Source organism: Mixophyes fleayi, chromosome 1 (genome assembly GCF_038048845.1).
Source record: "Mixophyes fleayi isolate aMixFle1 chromosome 1, aMixFle1.hap1, whole genome shotgun sequence".
NCBI lineage: Eukaryota > Metazoa > Chordata > Amphibia > Anura > Limnodynastidae > Mixophyes > Mixophyes fleayi.
The window spans coordinates 434,823,401-434,845,702 of record NC_134402.1 but is presented as its reverse complement, the minus strand read 5'-3'; the positions used below and the strand labels follow the sequence as shown (position 1 = coordinate 434,845,702).

Here is a 22,302-nt window from a genome sequence, read left to right as displayed (position 1 = left end):
TTGAGCAATAACAAGATTTCCATTTGTGATTTGAGATGATTGAAATTAGGTAAACGGGTGGAGAAGGTGACTTATTAAGGGGTTCCTCTGCAGTGTGGAAGAGCAAGTAGCCATTTTCACTCCGCAAAAGGACTTGATTTTTATACCACCTCTTTGCTGGAGTAGGACAGGTCTCAGCCTGTACTTTTAATCAGGACGAATTTTGAACCTTCTAGTTGCACTCGGCGAGAAGCGCAATTCTAACTATACTTTGCCCAATATAAGAAAAACTCTACAACAAACAAAACTGCCACAGGCAATAAAAGCAGTTAAAATATTCCCAAAGTCTCATGTTGAATTTAAGTCATCAATGTGGTTAAACCGAGCAGTATATTAACAGAACAACTGGAGAAGTTTGATTTAACGAAAGGGACGGTTGTAATGTGGTTAGAAGTTGATGTAACGTTTGCACAGTGCGCCCTTTGGGATTTCTACACCTCTCTGTACACCTAGGAGGATTTATAGTTGCAGAAGCGTCTCCAGATAGCAGAGACACGCCTCAATGTGTGCTGGGAGAGGAACATCTAGGTTCACTGGTGCAAAACCAAGGCGATCTGTGCTACGCGTTGAGTGCAGTTTTTTTAACAACCTCCACTGAAATTCCTATTGGGGAAAAACCTGAACTGCCCTGGGAAATCCAGAACACATAGCTGCACTAGTTTTAAGATATAAGGCTTGTGTGTGTGCAGAGTTTAAAGCCATTGATTGAAGATCATTTAACTGTTACAAAAAATAACCCACCTGCTAATTACGTGGCCCCCGGTCAGTGCATCATCAGGATTTCCTTGTCTGAAGACAAAAAAACGCTAATGGACAAGATACCCCTCATTCATTGATAATTTAAAGACCATTCATACACGTTCAATTTAAAGAATGATAATTTAGTGGCAATTTTACTCATTACAGTAATTGTAATGTTCCCATTTACTGTCTATCTTTGTGTAATGTCCTGTAATTCAACCCATCAATCAGTTGCTGAAATTACTCATACTATGCAATTAAAGCGGAGTTGTGGAAGCATGTTTATTAATAAAGTACCATCCACTGAAAACAGCTCTTAAAATCTTTAAATTTAAAGATTTAAAATCTTTCTACTGACAATATTAGAAAATATGTACAGACAGGTAGCTTTTTACTGACACGTTATATTGTGCATTTGTAAGTACACCTAAAAATTTGTAGGATGAAAAGAGTAAAAACCAACCTCCAGCTTTTATCCTTGACTCCCATATGTCACTATGGTACATCTGCATTGATTTTAATGCATTGCACGAAGCTCACCAGAAGATGCTCATTCTTGTATGCCTGGAAGGTGCAAAGGACATCCCACTGAAAGTACACTGAGATATATCCCAGAGTACATACATTGCATCCTTCTAGGAAACAGGAAACTGTGTCTTCTCCACTGATTGTCATTTAAATACTTTGCTTATAAATTGAGTTTACTTTAAATTTGGATATGAAGCAGATTATTATTTGCAGGATATTTGAATATACATATGAACTGTGAAGTCAGCTATTTAGGAGAGGATGGGGGGAGGGTCAAGGGGGGGCTGGGAAATTTTAGGCTGGGTGGCAAGACTCGACTCAGCAGCGTATTAGAAGCATTTTAAAGGGAAAAAAATGCAGGTGGCCCAGTGACCAAGCCCAAAGAAGCCCATTATGGGACCCCTGCCCCCAGCCCAGCCTGCCCCTGGGGAGGGGGGGGGGGGGGTCATCATAGATATCAATAGCAACCACATCACCTTCCTATTAAGGAAAGTCAATAGTATCCCCTACAGGACAAACTAATATTCATATACCTGGAGTTATGTAGAAACATAATGGATATATAAGCTTCATTTCACACAGGGGTGCATTTAGGATCTGACTGGCAAACTTTTGCCTGGGGGCAAGACTCAGCTGAGCTGCCTATTACTAACATTTTAAAGGAAAAAAATGCAGGCAGCCTAGTGACCCGGCCCAAGGTAGCCCACTATGGGAACGGGCCGGAGGGGGGATGTGGGGGGATGAGAGCTGCCCCCTGCCCAGCCAGCCCCTTGGTGCATTTCACACCACAATCTTCCTTAATCAGTGTCATTACCCTGTGAATAATGATATGAGGCTAATGAAGACCCTGCGCCTTTCAATATCTCTCTGTCCGTAACCTGTCCTATGCAGCCCCGTCCTCACTAACATAATCGCACAAGAGGACACGTCACTGCCTAACACAAGATCAGAACATGTATCTCCTGATACATGTTCTGATCTTGTGCCCCTGTGAGGCTTATTGTCCAGTGCTGCTGCGCTGAGGAGGGTTCATTATGGTGCTGAGCCCCAACTGTAAAAATAAAAATGTCTGTAATATGAAAATAGTATTTGATTGTATTTAACATGTATTTAAAAAACAAAATGTGTATTACCATGTCCTGGAGGTCCAGTGGAAATTGAGGCTCCTCTGATGGTGTTTGCCCACCACAGTTGCCTAGTCCCAGCCAGCAGCCACAGCACAGCGGTACCAAAGGGAACTTGCAATGGTGGCCTCCTGGATTCAAACGCATCCAAGAGATTTATTGCCTCTAGGGAGTAGTGGCAGGTACCCCAAGACAAATTGTTAAAACCACTAAGAGGATAGGTTGGATGAGCCAACTGCATGCATCGCAAAGGACAAGGCTGACTTAGTGTGTGAAAGAGAATTTAATATGGGAAAACTGGGAGACACTGGAGCCCTAACTTATGTGGGAGACTTTTGCACCAAATATTGGCATGGACAAATGTGGGTAAAGCCAGTGATATACAGTATATGACCAAATACCATGCATAACCCCATGGCTGATGAGCATAGCATGCATCACCCTATTGCTGACTGGTATACTATGCAGACAAAAATCTAACTAGACACTTAAATATCTTTGGTTCTCAGCAGTAGTTTCGGTACACGGGGAAATCCAAAGAAGAGTATTCAGGAACGGAAATGGTCTGTTACACGGGAATACACTAAGCCGGCAGGAAACAACAGGAGCAGGTAATAGGGTAAACACAAGGGAGCAGAACACTAAGGTAAATGTATTACCGGCAATCCTGCAGAGGATTAGCCGGCTATTTAAGGAGAGCAGAACCAATAGGCTGCAGGTGATAATGAGGAGCCAGGTGAGTGAGCTCAGAGAAACAGGCCGGCCAGGTGAGGCATTACATAGATATGACAGCATGAAATGAGGGCAGAGTCTGACAGAGAACAGACCTAACTGACCCTATCTAAGACCTATCTAATCTATCTGCCTATCTGATCTACCTAAACTAATCTATCTAATCTATCAAAGAACTAAACTAACGACCTATCTAAACACCTTGTGGCTATCTAACTTACCTAACTACCTACCTATCCCTATCTATCTATCTATCTATCTCTCTATCTATCTAGTTACTCTGACAGAGAGCCCGGCGAGTCATAACAGCAACATTGTGCTACGTACTACCCAAGGTTTGTTTTAGCTGTCAATGGCATCCGGTAAGTCCAGTATTATGGACAGAAATCATCATGCTTGTTTCCTGGCCCTTTGTTCCTTGCATACAGCATTCATACTGAAGGCTGTATACAAACTACAGAAGTGTTTTCACCACCTAATTATTAATGGCCAGCTCTGTGATGTCATAATATGACATCACTCCGAGAGCCCCTGAGAGGCTCCCGGATTTCGGGGAGTCCGCTCGGACTCCCGGAAGAGTAGGCAAACCTCCAGGACCCTGTAAAATGATGACATTCACAGCATTGAATAGCGGGGGGCGGGGCTTTATCACGTCATTAAGCAAACCCCCCCCCCCCCCCCCGCTATTCAATACCTTGAATGTCTGTATTTTATGTTAGGGGTGGGGCTATAGTGACGTAATGATGTCGTCACGCCCCCTCCTACCCTCTGTCACATGTCACAGATATCAAAAGTAGGTAAGTATGCTTGAAGGTGGGAGGAGATTCTGTCTATGCTCCAAATTAGCACTGGGGCGCACGTATGAAAATGTTTTTGCTATCTTGAAAATAAATTCATCATACACATACTATAGTAAGAATACTTTATTTTCCTGACAGATGATTTATTTATTGCTATTAGAAGTTACTGTACGTGCTCCTCATAAAAAAACAACAACAACAACAACACAGTGCTTAGAGTCTTCTCCGTTCTTGTCAACTGTGGTCTGTTTATAGGTTTTGACAGCCTGTTAGATAACCAAAAAGTTTACCAAATTGCTTTCTATCCAAAGAGAGTTTCTTTTTCCTCTGGGGTAACAGCTTTGTATATCAATCATACAACCCACACAAATATCAGAGCCATCGCTCCAGTTGTTGTTGTTGTAAATGATTATGTGACTACAGGATGTTCGATTTAATACAGAGGGATTTCATCTTTTCCCCCAAATATTATGATAGCTAAAAAGGAGACAAAACAAGGCACAGGGTAATGCAAAAGGAAGTCAGCTAGCAACAGTAACAAATATATACGTATAAGTTATCATGCCCTGATAGACCTCAATATATTTCACATTATATGCAGTTTTGCTAGGTAGCTGGTTTTGGGGAGCAAAGGAAAGTGTAACGAGGAGAGACGTGACGTCACTTTGAATCAGATAAAGTGCACTTTTAATCTTATGGATTTTATTTAACATTTGTTTGTGATCTGTGTTAAAATACACAGCACAGTTGCACTATTCAGTAAAAGTCTGTCCGTCACAGCCTTTATATGAAATATCTTCACTTCCCACAGGCACCTGAAACATTTACACATATGTATGTGAATTTTACTAATAGCAAATTGCATTTTAAGTTTATTGGTCCTTTATATGGTAGTCATCAATGGTATTTTCTATGGCCACAATTTGTTCTCTTGGCAACTAATTTTTCTACATATGTTGGTATCTTTCTCACTTAAACACTCTAATTCCTCTTAATAAATGTGTGCATAACCTGCAGACATAGAGAAGCCATCCTAATTCATATTTTCATTTAGTTTCAAAAAGAAGGAAGCCGCAGAAGGTGCAGTAACGCTGATGGTCCCCGTGGAGGGCGCCAGTTCCCATTCTGAGCCAGACCTCGTCGTCCTTTGCCAGCTTTAACACAGCGCTGTTTCCTGACGTGTCCTGTTTCCCTTTAGACTCGTAACTGAAATAAAAATATTTGCATTAATTCCACGTGGCGTAAGATATGTTATATAAACTATTATAATTCCTAAACTAAAGGGGTTCAGAGAATGAAGTGAATTTATACACTGAATTTATAGCTGCCAACATTCCTGAATGAAAAATTGTGACAAACTAAGCTGTGCCCCCAAATTGTACAAGATCCTCCCAAACCCTGCCTGTATTTTATTAAAGCTACTTAAGTCCTGAAAGTTGGGACTATCCCATGAATATTAGGACTGTTGGCAAGTATAGTATTAGTTAGTCTATTTTCACTAGGGATGTTCACTGACCCAAGTTTTGGTTTTGGATCTGTATTAACTTTGTGTTTTGGTTTTGGTTTTGGATCAGTATTAACTTTGCGTTTTGGTTTTGGCAAAACCGCCCTCAAGGGTTTTGGTTTTGGATCTGTATTATTTTTTTTTTGTAAAAAAGAAATAGCTAAAAAATGCTAAAATAACATAATGTGCACACTTTTTGTTTCTACATTATTATTAACCTCAATAATATTAATTTACAGTAATTTTTTGTCAAGTGACAAGAACACTGCTACCCCTCCTGTTTCTGTATGAGCAATGGCACTGGAGACTAGAGGAGTGACAAGAACACTGCTACTCCTCCTATTTCTGTATGAGAAATGTCACTGGAGACTGGAGAGTGACATGTCGAAGTCAGCAAGTTGGATAAAGTCATTTCAATTAATATCGAGCAAACTTGGTTGTCTTTGTCTGAAAAGATGCGTAGAGCACGCTACGGCGTGGAAGGGCGTATCCAGCCGCAACACGTGGCAATAACAGTTTTTACACTTTTACACACATTTGCACAAACAGACACATATGTAATTAGTACACATTAATTGTAGTTACAACACATAGTTATTTATGTCTAAATATAGTAGCATGTATGTTTAATATTATACGTTATATGCATGTTAGTAAAACATATGGTTCAGGTTATAGGAAATGCGTCATGTCTGGTATCATTTCAATCCCCTTTTCATCAGCAGTTGTCCGGTTCTTTCGCCGAAGAGATCGCACATTGCATACTCTAGTTAGCGATGTTAGGGAATAAATGTTTAAAGTGATACTGACTATAAAATGCTAATTAACTAGTTGAAACTGGATTCTTGGTGGGAAAGTCGAAGCACATCCCCTGGAGAGATGCCCCCCACCTTTGGATATTTTGGTTTGAACTGGCCTATGATCTGCAACATCCTGGACCTTCCTGAAACCTGGACCAATAGAAGCAAGTCACATCATCTGCATTGTTTTACTGTATTTCTATCTGCATATAAGCAGGAGCTCTTGATCTAGTGACCAGTCTTCTTTGACCACAGACTTCAGACCTGAATGACTGTTCACTGGATCCAGGGCGCCTGTGATAAGTAATGGCTGTACTTATTTTATTTCGCTTGAATTATTCTGCTACTTTTGGATAATAAATTACTTTGTGCTTTGGAAACACATATCGAGATTCGACAATTGTTATTCGATAGCGACAAAACATGCATAACAGGCAAGAACACTGCTACTCCTCCTGTTTCTGTATGAGCAATGGCACTGGAGACTGGTGGAGTGACAAGAACACTGCTACTCCTCCTGTTTCTGTATGAGCAGTGTCACTGGAGACTGGAGAGTGACAAGAACACTGCTACTTCTCCTGTTTCTGTGTGAGCAATGGCACTGAGCAATGTCACTGGAGAATGGAGAGTGACAAGAACACTGCTACCCCTGTTTCTGTGTGAGCAACGGCGCTGGATCTCCTGGGGAGGGAGATACTTATGGAATCCAAAACCCACAAGATCCAATGACACAATGATGATGTTTTGCCTCGATTCAGATACGAGGAAGCGGGAAAGTACCGAGGCAGCTTGGCTTGGTACTCCGATTGGCGATGCTCGGGGTGGGGGGAGGGGGTCAGTTTTCAGAAAACCGAGCCTGAGCATCTCTGGTTTTCACTAATGCCTTGATATATAGGCTATCCATTTATATCAGAAGAGGAAAGATGATAAGGGGCAATAGGATAATTGCTACTTGCCTAGCACTGAATTGAGAAGGATGAAGATTCTTTCACCACCATCATTTGTGCACAAGTGAGTACATAATCGCTGCGTACAGTAGATACTTAGTTGTCGTGCTATATAGTAGGTTTCATTAGGCCATGCCAGCAATTAAACATATAACACTGGCGACCCGAGTGGGTCACTCATGTGGTTTAGGTACCTCTCCCAGCATGCAGTGAGGAGGGGGAGTGTGTGAAGGAGCAGTTACAAATGGCAGTTGTAGATTCTGAAAGGCACTCAGAGAGACAGACATCCAGAGGGAGTCCTCTGCAGCCTGTCAGAGAGAGAGTAATGGGAATCTGAGAGGTCTGAGAGACAGAGGGATTAAGGGGAGAGAGACACCATGAGAGAGTGGAGAACACTTTATAGTGGAGAGTGGGAGAGCTTACCAGATACCTGAGCAGAGAGGAGCCATCTTGGAGACAGAAGGTGGAGACCATTGGGGATAAGTAAGTACCTTGTTATTGATCTACTTAGACTGAATATTGTTCTTACTAGTCAGGTAAGGAACAGGTGGGAAGACCTGAAGAATATTTTATAATACCTTTTTGCGGGAATGTTATATAGTAACAACCACCGCCCTTAGCATAGATGATGATCAAATTGCGCTCTTATATAAATGTGACCTTACAAATGAGGGAGGGGCTACACAGAGTGCGCAAACAAGAAATATTTACCAATAAATTGAATTTAATCAGAAAACTCTGTAAGCTGATTAGGGACCAGCACATGCAGGACTACATAAGGAGTAGCGTAGAAATGACAGCACACCTTTGTATGTGGTATTGGAGAATAAATAAAAGACTTTCATTGCTGCTTAGCGGTCTCCGTGGTAGCTATGAAATCCTTGTGACCGGACCTGGCGCGAGCTTGTGGCTGACTGCAAATGGAAAATAAAGCAATGTCAATCTGCCTAGAGCAGAATTAGTAATAAGAACACAAGACTGGGGTAAGCAGCGTGAAGAGCTTAAATGTTTTTTATGCAAGAAACCAGGTCACCTAAAGGTCGACTGCCAAGTATGAAAAGCTAGAATCAATCAGCTAAAACCAAGTAATTAACAGAAGGACAAATGTGCTATAAAAAATGATGACAACACTTCAGGTATTGAGGTTTCCGTTATCACGAGTGCAATCAAGGCATGCACGGTGCACTGACTCTGGTATCTATCGACCCTGGAGCCAGGAATCCTATCACTAAAGTTAAAAGCTTTTTTCTTACTTTGATCAATCATAGCTTATGGCCAGTATATGACCTTAGAAGGAATAGGGGAAGGTGACCTTCACTCTCCGGTCTCCCCTACACTCACCAAATAAATAATTTACTCTACGTAACTAGGAATCAACCTGTTGTCTGTGAACAAACTCACAAATCTGCAGTATTGTGACATACATGGAAAGCGGCTTCATCAGAGAAGAGTCACATTCTTACTAATGATGAACCCTACCTGCTGAAGTGTATTAGAAGTGTCTATAGAAGTGACCAACGCAACCAAGCAGGGCCAAAATACAAACTGCATGCATACGTGGCAACGACGTCTAGGACATGGGAGCCCCTGAACCAATAAGGAAGCAAAGCTAAAGAGCATCTCACTGGTCGTGGTCATCAGCAGAGCCGTAACTTAGAATTCTAGTGCCCTGGGCGAGAAAGACAAATGCCGCCCCCCTATCCCTCAATTTTAACCAAATTAACCTAAAATATTCCTAAATTGCGCCCCCCTTCAGCGTTGCGCCCTGGGCGGTCGCCCCTGTCGCACAGCCCTAGTTACGGCCCTGGTCATCAGTGCAGCTCGATGATGAGATGCACTAGCTTCTTGATAGGTAAAATAACAAGCAATCTTTTCCAAAACACATCATCATCATCATCATCATCATCAACATTTAGAGAGCCTCTGGACTTCATACACACATATGGATCAAAGACCACTGGGACCCCAGGAAGGAAGGACTATTTTCTCACATTATTGAATAATCAGTCAAATACACAATAGTCTGCATATACGTTCAATTTATCTACGTACACAAAGGACACTTAATACAGCCTACAATTTGTGCGAGTGAACGGGTCAGGGAAGGCGCATTCGCCTGTAGTCAATGTACACTATGGTGCGCCAAACTGGAGCGCACGCAGCCACGTCCGAACCAAGCTTTAGGCATCTCAAGTTTACTTGTCTTTCTGCCCTGCCTCTTGCTTCAGCTACAGGGCTAGTCTAAGTACTGAGTCCTAGTGATGACAGTCGCGTATGCATTATATAACATGTGTGTGCAATCAGAAGCAGCTGTAAAAATGTATTTTATGTGCACTGGACATTAAGATCATCATAATAAATGTATTTCATTTTTTTTTTTACTGTCTAATCCTTAATTCTCTATTTTTTTTCCTCTGCATTGTTTTGTGAATGTTTAATCCACATAGGCATTGGACGTACCCCGCAGTGTGGTAGAGCACAAGAGAACTACACCCGAATTGATCAGCGCACCTATCTTCAGATCCGTTCCTTGTTGAATTCAGGTGTGAGCGAAGACGATTTACGTGCATTTTAAGGAATCGCACGTTACGCTCCGTATGCGCACATTGATGAATCAGGCACACTGACTAATGCAAAACACATATTTTCATTGTGAAGTCACAATATTCAATTGACTGTCGGTTACAGGTGCTTTCAGACTGACACTTTTAAACAAATTAGTGTTAATCGAGATCAATGTTTCCCGCAATGACACATTGAAGTGAAGTGAGACTCTGTTTCCTGTCACATGTTATGCTCTGAAAACGCTGCTTCCCCCTCCGCTGTGATCTGCCAGCACAGGAGTGTTACGTTCTATTAATGCTAGAGTTGTTATGAGGGAAAAGCGCTAGGATTACAAGCATCCGTCTGACTACACTCCTACTCTAAATCTCTCAGTGACTTGCTGCTGTCTACTGCAGTTCTTTTCTGTTTATAAGTAAACCATCCTTATATGATAGTTTATGAATGACAGGCTAGAAAAGCGCAGTATTCCGTAGATCACGTAGAGACTCGCAGCAGCATATGGGCAATCAGATCTCTCCACTACATACAAAATGCTCTTCAGCTGTCAAACTCTGCACGCAGTATTCTGACAGCTGAAGTCCTCTGTAATCTCTTCCCGTAATACAACATTTATAAATGTCAAAAGCCTTGCAGTGCAACACAGCAAAATGTACCAAATAACATTTTATGATAAATCCATGTACTGCTGTCAGGGACACCCGGATGGTTGACGGCTTGGGCCAGTGACAGTTTTGTGTGATTGCAGACTAACCTATGGTTACACACAGCATCTGATGTCTATTTATACATGCGAGAGCTGGAAATGAAAGTGTAGCTTTATCTGGCTGGAGACTGGCATGATGATCTCAATGCAGACAGCGATGTGCTGGATAAAGCCGAGATTGTTCTGTCATAATAAGTGTACTCAGTGGCGGATTAAGGGAATGGAGGCCCCTGGGCTAAGGGGGCCTCCATTCCCCCGTGAGGGCTTCCCCCGTGATCCGAGCTGCCCCCCCCCCGGCACTTACCTCCTTCCCCGGCGCACTGTACCCTCTTGACTGAGGAGGTCTCGTGAGAGTGAGACTCACGAGATCTCCTCAGCAAGGAGACTACAGCTTGCCGGGGAAGGACCGCAGTAAAAGTGCTCAGCAGCACCGATCAATACTGCTGCTGAGCACTTTCAAGGGCCCCCTGGATGCCATAGGCCCCTGGTCTGTAGCCCAGTTAGCCCTATGGTTAATCCGGCCCTGAGTGTACTAGAAAAGTGTGATGTGTTAAAGGTAGTAAAAGAAATCTGCTGTAGAACACAGTGCATTGCTGCTAATAGGACGGGGGGAGAGAGAATTATATTTTGATCCAAGTCATTTGGGGGGTAAATCGGGTTGCACTCATTTCCGAGTACTACGATATCCTGTTTTCCCTGTGCATCCTCTATACACTTTCCTACAGCCTTCAAATCTTTAGACACTCTTTGAAAACTCATCTCTTTTTTGGAGGTGACTGAGAAATGTGATTTTGCTAAGCTGACGCCATCTTGTTGCCTTATGGCCATTTTGTTCTCTTATAGCTTAAAGACATATTAGATACAGCTAGTTTGTAGAAGTTATTCATTGTTTGCAGGAGACTGTGCTCATGACCATGGATATGGCAGCACAGGGGATAAGCCAACTCTCCCCTGGGGAGTATTCCTGTGTGAATATGTGAGAATGTAGCAAAATCTTTTTAAATGAAGCATGAGTGGTTAAAACCTTTTGGGGCGTAGTTTTCTGTAATACATGATTTTTGCTATATAGATATGGATTTGTAACTAATAAAGTAGAGAGCTAATTGTACATGCAAACCATGCAGTGTATTTAATTCTCTCCAGCTGATGAGCTCATAACTGATAAACTGACACTTACAGGTGAACAATTTGATTTAGATTCGACATGACCTTATCCCCGTTATTACACTAATGCGCCCTCACAACTGTCCCACTCTGAGCCACACTCGCTCCTCTTGTTTCAGCTGTGCCCCCTTCCACTTAGAATGTAAGCTCTCTAATGAGCAGGGTCATCCATACATTTTATTGTCATGTCTACATTTATTTTGTCTACCTTGTATGTCCCTGTTTTCTGTATGTCCTGTTTTTCCTACTGTACAGCGATGCGGAGCATTGTGGCGCCTTACAAATCTACAATAATAATAATAATAATAATAATAATAATAATAATAATATGGGGTGCGAAGAAAAATGATTAACTCTACAACTGTTACTGAGGCACATCGCGAGGAATTAAATTCCCCCCATTGACTTGAAACCCCAGATTTACTTCAAAAATCTAGTAAAAAGATTGTTTGGGAGACTCCCGAATTTTTGGGGAGTTTCATGGACTCCTGGGAGTAAATGTATCAAGCTGCGAGTTTCTGGCAGGTTTGAAAAGTGGAGATGTTGCCTATAGCAACCAATACTAAATGACAGCTAGAATCTGATTGGTTGCTATAGGCAATATCCCCACTTTGCAAACCCACCGGATACTAACTGCTCTTTAAATTACTACCATAAGAGGTCGGATGACAAAGTGTCCCTTCAATTTGACTTCATCGGACGCTGCCGGGATCTTCAGCTGCCGCAATATAGTAAAGTCTTCCTTTTAAGCTGTCAGTCCTTCCACTCGGTCGTCGATGAGGTGTTCGGTTTCATCGTACCAGGGTAAGTAGTGTCGGGATTTAAACAGTCATTATATAATACCCAAACCAAGGAGAGATGGTGTTTCCTCTACTCTGCTATTTAAACTGTTTCTTGTTTTCTTTTTTCAGTTTTCAAGCCGTAGTAAAAGTAAAAGAGAACCGCACGTCAAGCCGATTTTTTTTTACAAAACAGCACATCGCAAACTGCGACGCCGGTTTTGTGTCCTGGGATCAATACAAACAGGGCAATGTATCAAGAGGAGGAATCTCATGGGAAAGCGCACACAAGTACACAAATGTTTTAAATGTGGTTCCCGTTGGTGGGATTCATGAGTATTATGATGTCTATACAAAGGTGCTCGGTTTACAGTTGATGGCTCATATGCAGCAACAAAGCAGTGGCAAAAACTTCCTTTATACACAAATCTTATCATATGTACAAATTTATATAATATAGTATACGGAGGCGTCCAGAGCACAGCTGTACCAACCGATATCATCTGCAAGTATCTTTGCACCAGGCAAATGGGACGCAGTAAGATACGTCCCCTAAAAGGCGTATCTAAAACATACTCACAGCGCTGGGGTCATGAGTTCAATTCCCGACCATGGCCTTATCTGTGTGGAGTTTGTATGTTCTCCCCGTGTTTGCATGGGCTTCCTCCGGGTGCTCCAGTTTCCTCCCACACTCCAAAAACATACAAGTAGGTTAATTGGCTGCTATCAAAATTGACCCTAGTCTCTCTCTCTCTCCCTCTGTCTGTCTGTGTGTATGTTAGGGAATTTAGATTGTAAGCTCCAATGGGGCAGGGACTGATGTGAATGAGCTCTCTGTACAGCGCTGCGGAATCAGTGGCGCTATATAAATAAATGGTGATGATGATGATGATACTACGGTTTGTGTTTGAAAACTGCAGCCGGTTGATAACAGTTTTCAAATCACGTGATAAACCATACTTTGATAGCCCCCCCCCCCAAATATTTATTGACTGTTGCTCATGAAACCATTTCCGAGTAGTCTTTAGTTTAAATAAATAAAATGCATTGCATGAAAATAAAACAACTGTAATTGCACCTGGACAATACCGTTGCATTATTCATAAATGCAATGGAAAATAACACAATTAAGACAAAACTCGGAATCTTGGCCGTCCAGAGAACAAAGGAGGAGATTTACTTCTTAAAAGGTTATTTAAAAAAAAGAAAAGAAAAAAGCTATAAAATTAAACTCTCCCTACATGTGAGAGCGGAGAATAAAGTGTGTAGATCATTATTTTGTTTCACAGTGGATAGACTGCCTGGTAATTGCCATGCCGCGCTATTATGTGACGCTGGACTTGATAATGATTACAGGCATGTTTTTTGAGTCTGATGTTTTATTGTTGAAGGTCATAGAAATGAATACACACATTTATACAATAATAACAAATCAGCTGAAGGAATGGATTGGGGAAGGTGTATTGAATCATGTTTTAAAGCCTAGAATTAATTATAGCCCACTTCACCTGAAATATATGATTATGATAATGTGTAACTTTGTAAAGGCAGGAACAATACCAACATAACTATGGTTGTTAGTATACAGGTCACTTTCTGACCGCATTTAATATTTACTGGATTATTAAAAGGCGTTGGAGTCATTTCCGTTCCGCACATGCTGCACTATCAATCCTATTGCCAGATATGGGCTGTAATATCTCAGCATAGTAGTTTGTCTTTGCCTAGAGAACTCAGGAATCATGATCGTGTCATGGAAGTTATGATTAAACTAGATGTAAAATTACCATGTGGTAGCTGTTTGGTTTGTCTCACCAGGTCCAGCAATTTCATTAGGTAAACTAAGGCGGTCGCCTAGAGCGCCAGCATTTCGGGGACGCCGTAAACACTGAATGAGTGACATTTTGTCAACCAGTGTTCCTCCACACTAAATAATTTAGGGTCTGATTCATTAGTGCACGTGTCGGCTAATTTTGTGCCTATCGTGCGCTAGTTCACTCTGGGCTTGCTCAGAAGCAAGACTTACGTCAGAGAAACAGGTAGATATGTCCGGGGAAACAAGCAATGGACTTGCAGAAAAGAGCGCAAGGATCACATACGAAACCCTACGTCCCTGGGAAGAAAAAGGGGCGCGTGATGGGCGGACAACACTGAGAAATACCCTATACACGTATAAATTGAACCAGCTCGGGGTCTAGTCTAAATCCAAGCCAATGGTGACAGCGCTGGATAGACACAGCTGCTGTTCCCATCATCTAATGCCACGGTGGACCATACACCTGCATACACTTCTCTCATTTCAAATCGTAAAAGACTTAGGGGGTATTCAATTGGCAGCGAGTTGGTTTTTTTGACCGCGTGAAGTCATTTAAACGTTGTTTTTTTTATAATTTTCGAGCGGGTTAACTTTACCCGCCATTCAATTCCATTTTTAACGCTTTGGTTTTTTTTCATAAAACGGTCCTCTCGCGCTCCAGTAGAAGGTCTATTGAAAGTATAGGGTGTGCAAGAGGCAGCGGCGTTAAAAGCTATTCAATTGTTTTTTAACGCGGTGGGTTCAACAGGAAAATATGCTGTTTTATCTCGCACCTCTTTGGGGTGTGTTAAAAATAAAAAACCTCTGAAAAGTGTTTGAAATCATGTAATAATGTGAAAAAAGGTTAAACTTATGTTTCTCACTAATACTAACTTGTGTAAGTTGATTTTCTTGTGAAAAAATAATGAAATAAAATAAACAAACAAAATAAAACCAATAATCACTAATTAATTATATTTATGTATGTTTTTGGTACAAATAAGAATGTAGTAATGTGTTTTGACATGGTATGGATGATTCTATGGTAAAAAAATAGTTAAATAAAATAAATGCTAAAGAAAGAACTGTAATGGAGATATAATCATGTGTAATGCAATCTAATGTATGACAATGTATGCAAAAGATTTTTTTTTGTGTTATACATGACCGCGTTAAAAGTCCCCTTCACTCCCCTAAAAACTCACAAACACAATGTTTAACGCGCGGGGCCAGCGTTCCTTCTATTTCAATTGAATTACACAAGTTTTTGCGCCGCGCTAACTAAAAACAGTCGCTATAGCAGTTAAAAACCTGCAGGATATTTTTTTTTTTTACACTGCGGTGAAAAAAAATCTTGCGGAAAATTGAATACCCCCCTTACTGACGCACACTTAAAATTGTGGGAGTCTAAAGTGGAAGAGAGTGTAGAGGAGTAATTTGTTTATAAGTCATTTATTTAAATGCTTTCTTGTCTCTTTATTTTTCTAGATTTTAACTTTTTTTTCTCTTAAACTAATTTTTTGTAAGATGCTTCTATGAAATAAAATAAAAATGTATCCCAAAAAAAATTAACAAAAAACATGTTGAGCTAGTAGAAAAATACTATTCAAAATAATTTGTTTTTCGCTACTTCATGATTACTTTCTGTTTTAATTATTAAAAAAAAAAAAATATCATTCCATACATTGGTGTGTTTTTTAAAAATAAAATAAAAAAATAACTGAAAATGTGTATTCATGTAAATTTGGCCCATAATGAAGGGAAATTTTGGACACTGGACCTTCCTGAAGCCTGAACCTATGGAAACATGCCAAGTCATCTGTACTGTATTTACTGTAACACCAAATGTATATATATTGCTCTCTGGAAACAGCTTGCAGTCACATTGACCACAGACTTCAGAACTGAATGAATGTATAGCTGGATCCAGCAGTGCGCAGCACCGTGCAGCGTATGAATCAGCTGTACTTATTTATTGAACTGTTATTCTTTTGCTTTTGCTAAATAAATTGCTTTGTGCTTTGGAACCACACAAATCGTGTAGACAATGATTATTGGTAAACGATAAAATAACTTTAATGGATGTAAGCTCTCAGGAGCAGAGCCCTCTTTCCTTGTGTTCTCCTTCTAATATTCCATCACCCTTTGTACCTCTTGGCCTGTTTCCCTAGCCCTGTTTTCTTAAGCTCAGTCCTACTTCTCGCTGGTTACTACCATCACTCTCACTCACTGTCCCAGAAATCATTTTATCTGCATTACCATGTTACCTGTATATTTATTCACTCAGTATGTCTGATGTTTGTATTTTGTTCTTCATCTATCATGTAATGTGTTATGATCACTGCTTTCTGTATATGTCATATACTGCGCTGCGGAGCCTTTGTGGCGCCTTATAAATAAAATATAATAATAATAATAAGGTTTCATTCAATTTGCTTTATTTCCTTTTTTTAATTAGTCCTTCCATCAGCCATATGTTTATAACATGCATATTTAAATTATTCTACTATATTATGTTGCTCCACATCTGCTTTGTGACTGGTTCATAGATTTAGTACCCTTTATGGAAAAAAAAAATGCTTTTATGATTTTTAATGCTATTGCTGAGCTTTGTAGAATCAGAGTCTGAAAATAAATATCAGGAGAGCTTGAGGAATATTATCAGGTAACCCATCTAGAACCATACAACCATGAGTTATGTAATAATTAGTTTGAATTATATGTTAACACACACCCTGCTGATTGCCAAGTCCTTCCATTGTGCCACTGGTAGTTTCCAGAAATATTGGCAATTAACCCTGACAAGTGAGTTTGGCTATTGTGATTACAAGGCTCAAATACTGTGAACAATAACTTATTTTATATTGCTAGCAAATAAAAGTGAAAGGATTGCAATTATCAGAGCTGCAGATATACCGGGAGAGTATACGAGTATTTTCAAATTGACAAATGTTTTTCTAGGAATGTAATACTGCACTATAGTTTCTGGTACATAATCTGAATCTCCGAGAAATGAATAATGGTCAGACCTTCAGGAAAGCACACGGGAGATTAATTTGTAATGAAGTTATCTGTGCACAGGATTAGAAATCTCTTGTGTTCCTTGAGTCAAATTGATTTGCTGGCTGTGAGTGCTTGTAATTGACATCTGCCCATAACTATATTTGTGACATTAAGATAAGAAGTACCAGATCTCCCTGTGTAGTGGTAATAAGGGTGTGTAGAACATAAAAACGAGGGAAGTTGCTGTGAAGTGTCACTGTAGAATATGCCATTCTGCACTGTATTTGTCAATTCACATTTTGCTGAATTTATAGTCTATAAATATAGCTGGGACCACTGCATTTAACGCATTTTACTGTGTGGTTGGGGTAGAACTAAGTCCAAAGTGAACCAGCGAAGCGTGCAAAATGTGAAATGAGGCGAATAGGTCATGGAACAGTTTTGAAAATTTAGCTTAGCTCTCATAGAAATAGTCCTACTACTCACGATGATAATGTGGATAATGTTTATTGATTGAGACAACAAGGAAAGTCTGAACATTAAAACTAACCTTTATCGAGGAGATTTGTTGTTAGCAATTTAGAATTTCATGCAATTCTAAATGCTTCAATGATTTGCAGGCTGGATTACCCACTAGCCAGACTAAGTAAAAGCCTTCAGCATATGAGATAAAATGGGTCTGCACATTTGTATTTCCACATCTATATTTTGAGTTTCATGCCTCTTAAGATATGTTCAATCCTAAATTTAGCATAAGATACAGCCGTAGCAAAGAAGCGACAAACATCATCAACTCCATAAAATGAATAGAACTATAACTATTGTGTCAAAAGAACTGACACAGTGGTGAATGACAGAGGTATACTGTATGTCCCAGGGAGATTATTTTGTTTGAGAAGGAGCTTTAGTTTTTAGGAACAGCTGGTAAGGGTCCCTGGGGCATAAATGGAGAGAGAAGGATGGGCTCCATTTATAATGTCCATTTCAGCTTCATGTTGCTGGTAATCAGGAGTTGCACCTGCACGGTGCTGATATAAAGCTGCTAGGCAGTTTCCTCACTCTCTCTCTCACACCTGGGAAGGAGGTTGGATGCCTCCTGAGATACACTGGAATTGGTGAAAAGCAAGTGCTGATGTTTTGTGGGGGATACTAGGTCCCTCACTTTAGACAGGGAGTTCCCATGTGTTAAGTTACAAGTCAGGCAGGCTAGGACTTTTGTTTCTGCTTGTTTGTTTTGAATATAGAGAATAAAAATAGCTGTGGCGAGTTAAACCAAAACAATTGATTGGTGTGATATCCTTGGCTGATCTGTCTGAATTGCAGCCATCTACCCCATAAGACAGGAACCCCCTACTTTAATAAATATCCAGTATGCATATATTACTGTTGCGTTTCATGAATAATCCAGTGGGACTGTGACAGCCAAAGCACTTACCTGAACATGCTGACTATGGTATTTCCATTATGCATGAGGTACACGTATACATCTTCCACCTCTTCATGCTTCAGCATGCTGAAAGTAAAGAAGTACACACCTGTAAGAAAAGAATTAAGAATAATTTATAGAGAATAAAATAATAAAACCCTTTGCCGACTCTTGTTAGGGACATGTCTGCCTTTCTACACCCAGGGTGGATTTCCAAATTGCAATGACATCATTGTCTCAAAGTGTGGTCCTCAAAATACCACCAACACTTATCTTTCCTGGTGAAAATTCAATGACATGCTGAAAAATTAATGAATGAATGAAAGTTGCCCGTTAATAATATAAGCATTAATGACAAAACAGGTAATATATATATATATATATATATATATATATATATATATATATACAAGTTAACCCGTGCATGATACTCATGCATTCTAGTCAAATCAAGATACTTAAGGTCTTAAAAAGGTTCTTGTCATGTATTTGGGCCTAGCCCAGGCCTCCTCAGGGGAAGATCGTTACTTCCAGACGCAAGCGCCCTTTTTAATGTGTGTTCATGAGGTAAAATTACCTCACGGAAATGAGTTTGACCCCTCAACTCAAAAATTTAGCCTTTACTACCCCTCCCACGGGGGGAAGGGGGAATGATGGAAGTTAACTGACTTGACTATTCTAATTTTTTTGTCAAATAATGTCAGTATACCAAATTTCAGGTCAATTGGATGAGCCCTTTCTGAGGAAATAGTTTTTTCCACACACACACACACACACACACACACACACACACACACACACACTAACGCACGCCTCTACACATGTGTGTTCATGAGGTAAAATTAGCTCACGAAAATGAGTTTGAGCCCTACCAAATTTCAGCCCTTTTTGAATTTTTTTTCCCACACACACTAAGAATTTAGTAGGTCAGTGTATAACTCTGCCCAGCAGGTGGCACTGCAACTTGTTTTTTTTTTTTTTTCACACACAGACGCCACTAAGCATTTATATATTAGATATATATATATATATATATATATATATATATATATATATATATATATATATATATTTTTTTTTTTTTTTATTATTATTTTTTTTTTATTTTATTTTTTATGAAATACATTTATTAGGATGATTGGAATGTCTACTGACCAAAAAATACATTTTTACAGTTCCTCCTGATTGCAAACACATGTTACAGCATGCATACGTGACTGTCATCAATAGCATTCAGGACTTAGATTAGCCCTGCAGCAGGAACAAGAGATATGGCAGAAAAACAAGTGACTTTCAGATGCCCAAAACTTGATTCAGACATGGCTACGTGCGCTCGAGTTTGGCGTGCCCTTATTGCACATTAACTACGATCGAACTCCCCTTCCCTCGCCCCATTCCCTCCCAGAAATCGTAGGCTGTAGTAAGTGTCCTTTGCGCACGTAGATGCAGTGAACATTGCTGCTTTTAGTTACGTATGTCCTAGTTCTGGGCATGCGCACAGTGATTTTGCGTGCAATGTGCAGACAGTCGGCAGACACAAGCCTTGTAGATTCAAGACCTTAGAGTATGTGGTAACAATGATTGTAGCAAAAAACACAGTATATTTCAAGAGTAAATGTAACTACAATATTACAGCACACAATGACTATTGTATAATTAAACAGCACTTTCAAATTTTTTTCCCAAAGAAGGTACCTTCTCATTTACCTGACCCATATCAGGCAGCGATGTACAGAGAATATTTAACCATTCACAACAATCCCTGCCCAATTGGAACTTACCATTTAAATTCTCTACCAAACAAATGCTACATAATAATGTTAAATATTTGTTTTACTTGCAATTTAAAGACTAAGGGCCTGATTAGTTAAGGAATTTAAATTAAGAAGTTTCTTATTTAAGTCTCTTGGACAAAACCATGTTACAATGCAAGGGCTGAAAATTAGTTTTCTATTTTGCACATAAGTTAAATACTGACTGTTTTTTCATGTAGCGCACAAATATCAACTTTAAATTTCAGTGTACAAATAAGCTACCAAGTATTGCTACATGAAAAGTGCTACATGAAAAAACAGTCAGTATTTAACTTATGTGCAAAACAGAATGCTAGTCTTCACCCCTTGCATTGTAACATGGTTTTGTCCAAGAGACTTAAATAACAAACTTCTTAATTCACGTTCCTTAATGAATCAGGCCCTAATATATTTTCTTATCAAATTAAGAGTAAACTTTTTTTGTTTCTTTGTTTCTTCAAAAAAATAAAGTTCAATTTCCGTAGAACGACTGGTAATTAGTGGAAGAAAAGCAAAGAGTCATCTTTTGGAGGAGGGCAGAATTAAAGATAAACTACAGTGCAGATCAGGAATTAATACCGCTAAAAGGAGATGCTTATTGTATATTCATGAGTAGTGCAGTTGTGTGTGAACAATATTAAGTAGCAGTCCGCCTGATTAATGAGTTGCCGGGCTTGAGAGTCCACAGGGATAGAGAACATATGTTTTAACTATCTTACTGGCAGAAGTATAAGAGAGCAATTAGCAGTGACCTGATCATGTCCTCATAATTAATTTTTTTCGTGATCCACCTGAGCTAAAGTATCATGGTGAATAAAACTGAATTAACGGGCTCTCTGACCCTTGACTCCACTCCTCCATTGTTTTCACACCTTTTTCAGAGACTCTGATCCTTTTAACAGTGCCCACACTAATGGGCTTAGCCTTCAATTTACGATGAATATACCCCTGGTCCCTCATTCCCCATCCAAGCTATTAGTAGCTGTGTTGAGAGTTGTAGTGTTATTTGTTGACTGTATTGTACTGTAATACCATGTACTGCCTTGTTGTCTGCCCTATGTACAGCACTGCGGACCACTTGTGGTGCCCCATAAAAGTTAGTAAAAATAATAATAATAATTGCTGCCTCGTGTTGTCTTATTATAAGAACACCCCTGAAGATTGCCCTGCCAGAAGATACCTCTACCAAACCATTATGCCTAACTATCTCTCTCTGCATTTTATCCTATGATAGCCTGTTATCAGGCTGGCGCAAGCACTGTTGGCAGTGTCCTACCTCAGTAGCAGTGCCCCAACACCCTGCTACTTACCTTAGGAGACAAGAAGGACGGAGGGAGAAATCTACTGCTACTTTCACTCTGGGAGTGGGGCACTGGGCAGTAGCATCATAGCCCAGCACTAGACTCCCAGCCCAGCACAGACATTGAGGAAGAGCAACCTACACCTTCATAGGTCAGATGCTTCCTGCTGGTTCTGTTCCGTCAGCAGCCATCTCTCCATGTAGGGGAACCACAAGGACATAGAAAACATTGGAGGAGTGGCATTATGTCACACAGTCTGTGTTTTAGGTGGCTCCCAAACTTTGGTGTCCTAGTCTACCTACCTAGGTTTGCCTAATGGTAGCACCGGCCCTGCTCGTTACTCTAAACATACAGGTGTTCCTAGAGTACAGTAGGTTACTTACTTCAGTTTGCTCCTGGGGAAAATATACCGCCCATCGCCTGTTTCCCCTGCCTGAGGAAGGAGGCGAGCTTACTTCGATTTGAATACCCATACTTTTTAGCATAGGAGTTTGGGAACAAGAGTGTTAATAATTAAGTACCCAAATATATGGTATTTGTTTAATTGCAAAGCAATAA

At 40.2% G+C, this 22,302-nt stretch overlaps 1 protein-coding gene across 3 annotated transcripts in view; it reads right to left on the bottom strand.

Moving 5' to 3' along the window:
• Window positions 1–4,072: 4,072 nt before the first annotated feature.
• C1QTNF3 (C1q and TNF related 3) overlaps window positions 4,073–22,302 on the bottom strand; it is a 56,753-nt gene continuing 38,523 nt past the window's right edge. For all 3 annotated transcript variants that reach the window (XM_075193736.1, XM_075193737.1, XM_075193738.1), the window contains exons 5-6: window positions 18,660–18,759; window positions 4,073–5,170 (exon numbers count right to left, since the gene is read on the bottom strand). In XM_075193736.1, coding sequence (XP_075049837.1) covers window positions 5,011–5,170; window positions 18,660–18,759 — 260 coding nt within the window. In that variant the 3' untranslated portion in view covers window positions 4,073–5,010. The remainder of the gene's footprint in view (window positions 5,171–18,659; window positions 18,760–22,302) is intronic.